Raw genomic sequence first — 11,197 nt, 5'->3', positions numbered from 1 at the left:
TATCCTTAGGGGCTATAACATTTGATACAAAGTTTTCTACCAATTTTCTAATACAAAGTTGTATGAGAGAGGCACAATGCCAAGTCATATGAAATACAAAATCAAACAGTGAACAGAAGTTACAATGCAGGCAAGTGTAGTGAATGGTGAACAGAAGTTACATTAATAAAGTGAACAATTAAAAACAATTTCATTTATCAGTTCTACAGTGAGAGTAATTAACCCTTGGAAGAATTTAAAGGGTCATGCTGGATTCACCATCACTGACAATTGTTAAATCAAGATTGGATTTTTTTTTTAAAAAAAGATATATGATGTAGAAATTATTTTGGGGGAAGTCCTATAGCCTGTGTTACACAGGAGGTCAGACTAGATGATCACAGTGAACCCTTCTGACCTTGGTGTCTATGAATTATGTTCATTAATCCATTTCTACTGGGATTACTAACATTCCAAAGATCTGCGCTGCTTTCAAGCAGCTGCCTTTTTAAAGAAAACCTGCCTCAAAAATATTTTCTTATTTCCTTCTCAAATGGACTATCCTTCCCCTTGCCAAAGTTATATGGGTGAAGCTGAGTTACTAGCAATATTTAGTTCTGTACTAGTAGGAGGTGTAAGGTCCATTCAATATACTATAAAGCAAAACAATCAGGGCTAGGAATTAGTGCTTCTAAAGTCTTAATAGCCAGAAATCCTGCCTGTTCCAATAACATACAGAAGTTTTACAGGCTGCAGGATGCTGAACATTAAAGACTGCACTTTTGATTATAGACTATTTATGATTTCTCATTTTAATAAGCCAGTTTTGCAATTTGCAGATGAAGAAATAAAAAACAATACCAATAATGATAAACCCAAGAAGGGAATCCATTTGTTTATATAAAAGCTGTGTTTTTTGGAAGGTCCTTTGTTTCACCTTAGTATATTCAGTGCCAGTGTATATCAATGTAACCCAGGGATGCAGCAACCCCAGAGGCCTGGTGCCACCGAGGTTAGCCAACAGAAGTAGGCTTTGCTGACAAAGAAGTGCTTGTGACAGCATCTGTTGGAGGATGTGCTCCACCAAGCAACCTGCACAAGGAGGAGCCTATGATACTCAAGTATTAACTTAAAGCTGCCACCCCACCACCAGATGGAAACGTAGCCTCCCAAGCCCTGGAGAACTCCAACCCATGGTAAGCCTGGACATATTGTGGGGAAGGAAAAGGTACTCTCTGTGCTAGCAGCATTTAATTTAATCCAGGAAGCTTTAACAAATGGGTACTTTTTCAATAGAATCTAAAGTGACAGCAACAGCAATTCCTACCAAGGCATGCAAGGATTTCTCTCAGTAACTTCATGTATCTAGTAAATTCTAGCCTGTCTCTACTCCATTATAGTTTGGAAGTTTAGTAATCAAGTTACTCTGCACCTGCCCTCTCCACTTTTTTACTGCTTCAAATAGATAAGAACAAATAAATACTCACCATCTTGAATTACTTCTTCATCAGAGTCGCCTTTTGTTTTTGTATAGTCTAACGTGTATGAAAGTCCATTACATCCCCTTGTACGGACTCCAACTTTCACACCTACCTGAAATATAAGAGTTTTATTCACTTTTATTTAAATGTACAGTGTGCCAGCAGAGAGTTGGAAACTCAGTGCAAGAATCAACTCGATAGCTACCATTCAATGTTTTTCCCTTGTCATCTAAGGTTAAATTTAGGATGAAGGGCCAAAATGTCTTGGGTTGCTTTTTTTTGGTATGGACCGACTAGAAAAAAGTGAGTCAGAACTTTTAAGTTATAAAATGCATAATATATACTCTCTCGCCCGGCTTTCATCCACTCCACTAAAAATCACAGTACAGATCTTCTGCATGCCTGTGGCAATGAGTTGCAGGCTGCTGCTTACTCCTACTCATTGTAGGAGCAATTGAAGCAATTTACATAATGCTGGCAAGTTTGAGGCTGAGCCAAATACAGTTACATTTTCACAGCGTTGCTATGCTGATTAGTGAAGAGAACCTCTATTTCACAGTATACTAAAAAGTTACATGGGTTGCAATTTTCATTATCCACATTACCACTCAGCCCTTGACATTTTTAAGATCTGCTCAGCATTGACCCAGTAAGCCATACTGACTTATAATTCAGTCCAGGGCCGGCCCATAACATTTGGCACCTGAGGCAGGGAACTCAAATGACGCCCCATGCCCCTTCGCTTGGGCCAAAACTTTGAAAGGTCTCAATTCTGCCTTCTTCCTGTTCGACTCCTCTCATGGTACTGCTCTGCTACCTACCTCAGTAAAGGAGACCTAACAACTTAAAATGCCTTGTTCAAAAAATTTAAGTAACATTTAACTTTCAAATGTCTGAACAGCAAATATAACTTTTCTTGTCTGCATAGTAAACAATGGAATTTTTTATCTGTTTGAATAATCGAAGTCGTGCTTTCTGTGCGTTCTTGGCTGCAAAGATTTGAACTGCTTCCTGAAGGTCCACAGTCTGGGCCAACTCATGCTCTATTGAGATGGTTGCAAGGACGACCAGCCTCTCCTGTGTCATTGTGGAGCGTAGATGTGTTTTTACTCATTTCAGCTTGGAGAAGTTGCGTTCTCCACTGACAACTGTTACCGGAAGTGTTAGAAGTATGCGCAGAGCAACAAAAGCATTTGCAAAGAGGGTGATCATCTTATTTGTGCACATATATTCCAGAACAGCCTTTGGAGTTGATCCTGCTGAAATGTATCTTGAAAGGGCTTTCAGTTCATCACCTAAATCACTCGCCTCAATATCGTGCATGTCATCATGTGTCAACACTGTCTCTACTGCCCTGTATTGCTGATGTAGGTCTTCTTTAGGTATAGTGAAGAGTTTTGAAATACCATACAACATCCCAAATATACTGCTGTGTTCCTTGAGCTGCATGAAACGTTCTTCAACTGACAGTACTGCACCATCTAGCACCTGGTTAAAGAATTCAACTTTTTGAATTGTTGTTTGGGGTTCTTATGGGATTATCCATGTGCCTTGTAATCAAAATGTCTTCTTCCTTTCGTGACTCTTGTATTCTTGAATGGGTGGGAAATAGCTTCAGTGTGCCAACTTCTGATGCACTCTTCAGAACGTTTTGAAATCCTTCATCTGACCGGTAAGACTGTAGGTATGACTTCGCTTTGTCCAGTTGTTCCATGCTCCAGATATAGAAATTCAGTGTCCAACACCTTGGAGTCTCTTGCTTACAACATTTATTCAAACAGTATAAGTCATCCTCATGCCACAACACTTAAGCCACAACACGAAATTTGAAGTTATGTATGTTTCTGGTGATTCCATTTCCCTCTGCCACTGTTCTTCCCGCAAACAGTTCCTGTCATAGCATTATCCTCCATAATGGCAACTATGACATCATCTATCTTCCCAATTTGGTGTTTGATAAGGCTTATTGCCTCCGACTCAACTTTCCCATTTGTGCGGCACTCAGTAGGTTTCAGTGTCAGAGAGGATGTGCTCCAGATGTGCTTCAAAATTTTGCCATCTTTGATGAGGCTGATGCAGAGAAAAAGTACACAGATTACATGAGGTGCTTTGAAATTACATATAAAAAATTCAGCAGCCTCACTAGAAGCTGATGGCCTGCATCACTGACCACAAGTCAATGAATGAGAATGCATGGGACAAAAAAAGCTTCAACCAGGTTTAACTCTCAGATCCATGTCTGCACTCCTCTGTTCTTTCCCTCTCATGTTGGCACCATTATCGATTTAGCCCTGACCTCATGTCAGCTATCGCAATTCCCGTATCTTCCAGCTTTTTTAAGAAGCCACATTTGTCATACCAGCTCCTGTAGTATCAGCAATGTCAATAAATTCTAGAAACTGCTCTCTGACAGTCTTTTTACCATTGCAGGGACATTTTCACTAGGTTCTGTTGTTGTTACAAAATGCACCATTAAAGTCATTTGTTCCATATGGCTGATGTCAGGTGTGCAGTCCAGAATAACAGAGTAAAAACAGAAGTATCTATGGCTTGCTGACTTCACGGTATCTGCCACAATCTTCTGTTTGACTTTTGTTGCCAGAACTGATATTATCTCATTTTGAATTGTTTTTCCAGGTAGTGGTGTGTGTGTACATTTCTTGGGTGGTGACTCTTCTTAGATGCTGCCTGGAGTACAGCATCAAACTCAGCCATCAGCTCCACAATTTTAAGGAAGTTTCCATTGTTTGGCACATACAGCTGATCTGAAGTGCCTACAGCAGTGCTAGGTTTTAGGCAGCAAGCATTCTCACAAATGGTAATGAGCCTTTTCAGAACATTTTGCCAGTAAAGAGACTCTGATGCAATCTTCCTCTGGATGCCTGATTATCTATGTGGCCTTTAACCCGTAGTCGTCATCTCAAGCATCTTCCACTTATGGAATATATCTCTGGTGATTTGCTGCCTTTTCATGGCATGACAGATTTCTAGCCAGATTTTTTAGTCCTTTGTTCCTGTAGAACCCAATGTTGCTGGAACATTAGACTGGAAGAGTTTGCAACAAAAACGGTATGCAGCATTCTGGTTTTTGAGTACATAAGCATGGCCCTCCACTTTGTCACCATTGCGGATTTCAGCACCAGTAATGTGTTGGATTGGAAACTTCTATTTTCACTGTCTTTGGGGAACATGAAGTTTTTTCCACTTACCTGTGGCCATACACTACAAGGAAGTCCCTCAGGGCTACTGTTCAAGGTGGATCCACAGTCCTGGATCATCTAGACTTAAGGAACTGAACTCAGCAGCAGCTGTTTCTTGTGCCTCCATCACACTCTTCTCTGATCTACACTTTTCCGAAAACAAAAATTCAGGAATGTGCATGGTTACATCCATTTGAGATGGAGACATATGTATGCTGCAGTAGCTGCCAGGGGGAGGATCACCTGCACTCTAAACCTGATCAGGCATCTCCTCACCACTCGCATCCTCACTGGGGCTGGAAGGCTCACCGTGAACGTTTGTGTCTATATATCTCAGGAGAGCTCCTTCCTGCTTATATAGAAAAGCATCCTTTGCTTTCTTTCTTTTTCTGAATGCTGCCCCAGAGGGAAGTTTTCTTTTTTCACTCATGACTGCTGTTCTGTGCCAACTATAGTGGCTCTCAACACTCAGTTGAAGGGGACAAATAAGAAGGCTGGTAGCAGGGCCTGAGTGAGGGAAGATATCAGCATCTTAAGGGCCTAACTGGCTCCTACTACTTCAGTTGACTGCCTATTCTCCGCAAGTGGATACAGGAAAGCAACAGGAAAGAAGGAAGCTCCCTGAGAAGCTGGTGTTAATCAGTCCGGGCTCCTGGGGGTGCTAGAGAGGTACATAAGAGGCTCCTCCTCCTCTCTCTCCTTGTAGCTCCTGCTGCTTTCTATTATTCCCTGTCACCCTTTCTCCTGCCTGCCTGTCACGTCTCTTGTACCCTTCTTCCTCCAGTACAGCATTCCACCATCTCTGTACATCTAGAGCAGAGAGAATACATATGCACCAGCAGCAGACACAGTTTTCTACACTCTGGGTCCTACTGGTGCACCCCACAGTCTGGCGCCTGAGGCAGCCACCTCAGTTCGCCTCATAGTAAGGCCAGCCCTGATTCACTCAATATATTCTAACCACTAGCTACACATAGGTCAGACCAAAAGAAGATCTGCATAAACAACAGTTGAAGAGTAGTTGCCAGGAACACGTGGACCAGAAGAAAACACTCTGCACAGTGACACGTCTATTCCGAACAGCCATATTGTACTCTACACATGAAATCTTTACTACATAATTATGAGGAAGGGAAATAATCTGTATAATTATTGTGTTGGATGGTGTTAATGGCTGCCACCAACAAGATCTTTAATTTATGACAATCACAGACCTCATAAAAACTGACGGACATATAACAATTAAATGCCCCTGTATGTAGTGATAGCTGGAAACAAGCAAGCCACCACCCAAGGCAATGGCCACTTGGCAAAGTCGATCAGAAGCTAAACTACGTGGGCTAAGAGGGTTCCCTGGGACTAATTACAAACACAGGGACGAGGGACTTGACCGGTTGTAGCTGTGTGTGTGATAAACAGAAAGTGAGAGAAGTAGTCATGAGAGTGGCCCTGATAAGAAGATAAGAGACAGATTTTCTTTTGGGCATAGTACTTGCTGGAGCAGATTTGGATTTCTGAGTAAGGAAAACACCTGCTATTTGTTTTTACTGTGTTCAGAGAAACAGGAATTTGTGTACATTCTTGTAAACAAACAGGATCACACCAAGAAATACTGACTAGTAGCATCAATGTCTTCTCCTAACAGAGACAAGCAAGGCCCCAAATACTGGCCAGAAGGGGCAACATTATGTGGACATAACATACTTCACAACAAAATAATCTGCTTTGAGAAATTCAACATTTTCATAAAATTATTTGAAGAATACCTTCACATCAATAGTCGGAGATCTCTTGCCATACTAGGAAATCATTTCCTTACTAGCATCAACAGATTAGACTAGTTTCATTAAAGTGGTAGTATGGACATACTTCAAAATCTTGTGAAACCTTTAAGGAATGCAAGCTGGAGTTGAATCTGTCTCAAAGATTATGACAGTTGATTTATTGCCATAGTCATTTCCCCCCCACCTCATTTGATTTTTGTATATGAAAATAAAACTTGTTGGATAAATGCATTTATTAAAAAATAAAGGAAGATCTCATGTCTAAATAGCGTCCACAGTGATTGTTTCAAACTGCATTGTTTTACACTAATCACAAGTACTACACAGGACAGTTGCTAGTATAATAATAATAAAGAGTGCTCTTCATAAGGTAAGCTAAAAATATTAGAATAGTGTACAACAATGCCATCCATTTGTACTTACATGATCAGGTTTATCTTTAAGAAGCTGTTTTATCTTATGTACAGCTGACGGAGTCTGAAAAATAAAGAGATTTTATTAACTTTTCCCTGCTTTGGAAAATGTTAAAAGTTCTAAATAATATTCAGTCTTCTATTGCTTCTATTGTCTATTCCAAATAAAAGCTCAGTTTCATTCCAGCTTCACAGCTCTCAAGTTTTCACTTCAGCTTCTCCTCCTGCACATTAGAAGTCCACCTCTCACATTGGTGTCACTAGCGAGAGTATACACTAGCCATTCAACTTGTTGTGTTTTGCGGTTACAAACCACAATTAACACCCTAAATTGCATAATTTTAAGCTGTCTGTCAGATGTAGACTCAGGGCTTGTCTACACTTACCGGAGGATCACACTGCGGTGATCGATGCATCAGTGGTTGATTTAGTGGGTCTAATGAAGACCCGCTAAATCAACCCCCGATCGCTCTCCCATTGACTAATGTATTCCACCTGATTGAGGAGAGTAACAGGAGTCAATGGGACCCCATAGTAAGTAGATCTAAGCTACGTTGATTTGAGTTACGCTAGTCACGTAACTCAAATTATGTAGTTTAGATCAACTTTTCCCTTTAGTGTAGACAAGGTCTCATAAAATTAAACTGGTTAATGCACATAAGGATTTACTGAAAAGAGCAGAGTTTATAAATTAACTTCACCACAAGCTGAAAACATAATGTAAAGGAGATCAGATAGCCCCCTGCCTCCCACCAGACAGACTACACATTTGTAGATAATAAATGAATATATCACAGGAAATTAGAGACTAAAATTTAGATTCTCTTTTTGAAAAATACAGTACTGAAAATTGAGAAACTTCTTGAGAAGCTCGCCACAAGATTTTTTTTGTTAAGTTCGCAACCATATACTGCAATATCGTGCTAGTGCATAAAACCCAGAAAACGTTAGTATGCCTTCATTGCCCAACCTGAGTGAAATGTTAGAATAAGTAAACAGACCGTGAGACTGCAAATTTTGAAATTCTTTCAGTTTAAGATGATAAAATAAGTTATCTTGTGTTATTAAACTATGATCTTTAATCTAATAGTGTTGCTATGAGAAGCTAGCCAGACTCTGGCTCTGCAGAAATCAGTTTTATCAAAGTCTAGGTGCCACAGAACTTGGTTCAGAAACAAATAAAGCCATCAAAAAAAATCTACTTTATATACCTGCAAGTAGCCTGATGTTCAATCACCAGGGGAACACTGGAACTGCAGTACCAGAGACCAAACACACTCAATTCAATAACATGTCCCCCATAGTGAAGATTGGCAGCCAATGCAAAGGAAGATATAAGCCCTCATAATGGTATAAATCTACCGTAAGAAAGCCAAAATTGACAACTGCATTCTCCCACTTATCAATGGTGAGCAGAAAATTTCCATGGTGAATAGAGGGCTGTTTCTATAGAAGTTTAGTTTTCATTAAAAAAAAAATTCTTGCTTTTATAATTGTGAAGATAACCTTCTCAAGTCGAAATAACTGTACTCTGATGCAGTTTTCCTTCTGCATCTGATAAAACCATCAATTAAGTCGCATGTCCTGATCTTAGCACACAGCCCAAGCGAGCACTGAGGAGTTCTGAAGTTTAAACCATTTTGTGCCATAGTTTTGAGGGGTAAAGCCATTACATCTGTAATTTGTGAATTTTTAATCAATTTCTTCCAAGCCTGTCCCCAAAATCCTGTATGCATGTGGAGTGTTGGGAGCTATTCAGATAAGTCTTCTGGATATTTTTTCAAGGTTAATCTATATACCGAAGAAAAACTTCTTGACCTGAGCTGGAAATCAGTTTATGCCCCAATAGTCCTTTGGCTTCATATTGTATTCTTGCCAGTAACGGTCACAGATAACCACTACAAATTTTTTTTATTTTGTAGGGTTTTTTTAAAATTAGAAGAGATACATAAGGTTATGAGTGCAAGATAATTAAAGTAATGTTATGGTTGAAACCTCAAATCACTCACCATACAAAAGGCAAGCTTCCTTCAAGACCATATCAACTTCCTCCAGAAACTCTGCAACATTAACAACCTCCCTCTGAACACCATCCGTGCCATGCCAACATCCCTCATCATAATGGCATCGCTGCCTACCTCAAAAACCTACAAGAGAACTTACAACACTTGGATATCCACCCTAAACACGTTGTCAAACCCACCCATTTCATCCTCACTCACAACTTCACATTTAATATCACACATTTTCCCCAAACCATGGGAACAGAAATGGGTACTAGGATGGCTCCCTAATAAGTCAACCTCTGCATGGGCCACCTTGAGGAAGAATTTCTGGAAAAACTAATCATGAAACCAATGATATACCTGAGATAATGAAAATATTATCAATCTGTCTGGACAGAAGATCTAAACTCCCTCAGACTTCCACCACAACTTGAACCAGCGCCACCCATCCATCAAACTCTCTGTAGAACACTCCCACATGACTCCTCACACCAGCATCAACTTCCTGTACACCAGGAGTGAAAGTAACTTAAATTTCTTACTGGTATGGTTGTATCACAACCCCTCCCACCTCCACTCCTACACACTTTACTTCATAGATCCTTTGCATAACTCTGATACAGTAACTGTCTACTACTTACATTCTAGAGTATTGGTACTAGCTTTAAGGGTACGTCTACACAGCTGATGTTAAAGCCATGGCAGCGCTTTAACATCGGCTGTGTAGACATACCCTTTTGTGGATGTCTTTCAAGTTGTTCATTTGTTGAGGCCTGGGGGGTGGGGAGGAGGTGTCACAGACCAGCAAACAGCAGGAAGCCCCTCCAGTGGGAAAGACTTGCAAGATGGAGAAGTTTCACCTGAGGCACCAGATGCTGCGAAACCCAGCTTGTACGCTGCCAAGCCCCATGCCTTGCTCCCCAGCCCGTTGCCTCTGGCACGCCACAGCTGCCTGCAACAGGGACTGCTGCAGAGACTCCCCCAAAGGGCCTGGACACAGGAGAAGGAAGGCGTGTCCCTGGCTCTGGTTCTCCCCGATTGCAGCCAGGTAAGCTCTCCCTCCCACAGCTGGCTGAATAATGAATGAACTCAAGGGCTGGAAGCAGAGCCCTGAGTATGTAGCGCAAAGCCACCCCTCCATCCTGCAGCATGCACACAACACTTGCTCCCCAAGCTGTCTCATCCCCCAAGGGTCCATGCGTGTGGATCTGCATGTTAGAGAGCAGGAGGCCCGCAGGAGAACCAGCTCAAGAGCAAACTGGGTGGGGAGCAAGGGGCTTTCTGCACAATCACACTCCTCGGTCCTGCTCATATTGCGCTCCTTAGACCCTCTCCAGCCTGCTGCCTTTCAATTCTCCTAATCTCCCAGGTCAAGTCTGATTCCCTCTCCAACTATGCTTAAGGGTGGTCGGTTTGCTTGCAGAGAGGGATGTTTGCTGCAAACAGACGATAAATCAGATTTTGTGTTATTACTATAGTTAAACCTAGCTTATTTTACCAACTGATACTGAATGCTTCAGCCACTTTCTTACCGATACACCGTATTGGTCTGTACCGGCTTACTTTCACTTCTGTTATACACCACTATTAGCTTCAACAGTTGAACCCTACAAATGACATTATACAAGAAACCCACGGATCACCACATCACCTCCACAGATCCAGAAAAATCTGTTCTATACAGCCAGACACTCAGATACCACAGAATATGCTATTAAGAGAAAGTCTAGGATACACTTCTTAACACACTTGCGGGGGGCAGGGATAGCTCAGTGGTTTGTGCATTGGCCTGCTAAACCCAAGGTTGTGAGTTCAATCTCTGAGGAAGCCATTTAGGGATCTGGGACAAAAATCTGTCTGAGGATTGGTCCTGCTTTGAGCAGGGAGTTGGACTAGATGACCTCCTGAGGTCCCTTCCAATCCTGATATTAAAGAAAAACAACACAAGGACACCCTGCCAGAGAAGTAGATTGCACCAAATACCCTGGAAAAAACCTGCTTCGATACAGAAAAAAACAAACAAGCCCATTGATGGCATACTGCTACCACTCCACATTATAATTATTTGATACCCCAGAAAGATTCCAACCTATATTTAATGGGCACCACATCCCAAAATAAGTCTTTCCCAACCACACTCTTAGGCCTTGTCTACACTTACAGTTTTGCAGCGCTGGCCGTTACAGCTGTGGTTGTACAGCTGTGTATGGCCAGCGCTGCAGTGTGTCCACACTGACAGCGACCAGCGCTGCAGTGTGTCCACACTTGCACCAGTTGCAGCGCTGTTGTGAGTGGTGCATTGTGGGCAGCTATCCCACAGAGCACCTCGTCCCA

General features: G+C 41.6%; 1 protein-coding gene across 1 annotated transcript in view; it reads right to left on the bottom strand.

The window, feature by feature from the left end:
- The window catches only part of LOC116837970 (iron-sulfur cluster assembly 1 homolog, mitochondrial), a 21,805-nt gene that overhangs the window by 3,709 nt on the left and 6,899 nt on the right, over window positions 1-11,197 (bottom strand). The window contains exons 2-3 of the mRNA XM_032802917.2: window positions 6,868-6,921; window positions 1,467-1,572 (exon numbers count right to left, since the gene is read on the bottom strand). Coding sequence (XP_032658808.1) covers window positions 1,467-1,572; window positions 6,868-6,921 — 160 coding nt within the window. The remainder of the gene's footprint in view (window positions 1-1,466; window positions 1,573-6,867; window positions 6,922-11,197) is intronic.

Source organism: Chelonoidis abingdonii, chromosome 6 (assembly GCF_003597395.2).
Source record: "Chelonoidis abingdonii isolate Lonesome George chromosome 6, CheloAbing_2.0, whole genome shotgun sequence".
In the NCBI taxonomy this organism is placed as follows: Eukaryota; Metazoa; Chordata; order Testudines; family Testudinidae; genus Chelonoidis; species Chelonoidis abingdonii.
Note: the sequence above shows the minus strand (reverse complement) of the source record. Positions and strands in the feature narration are given on the sequence as shown.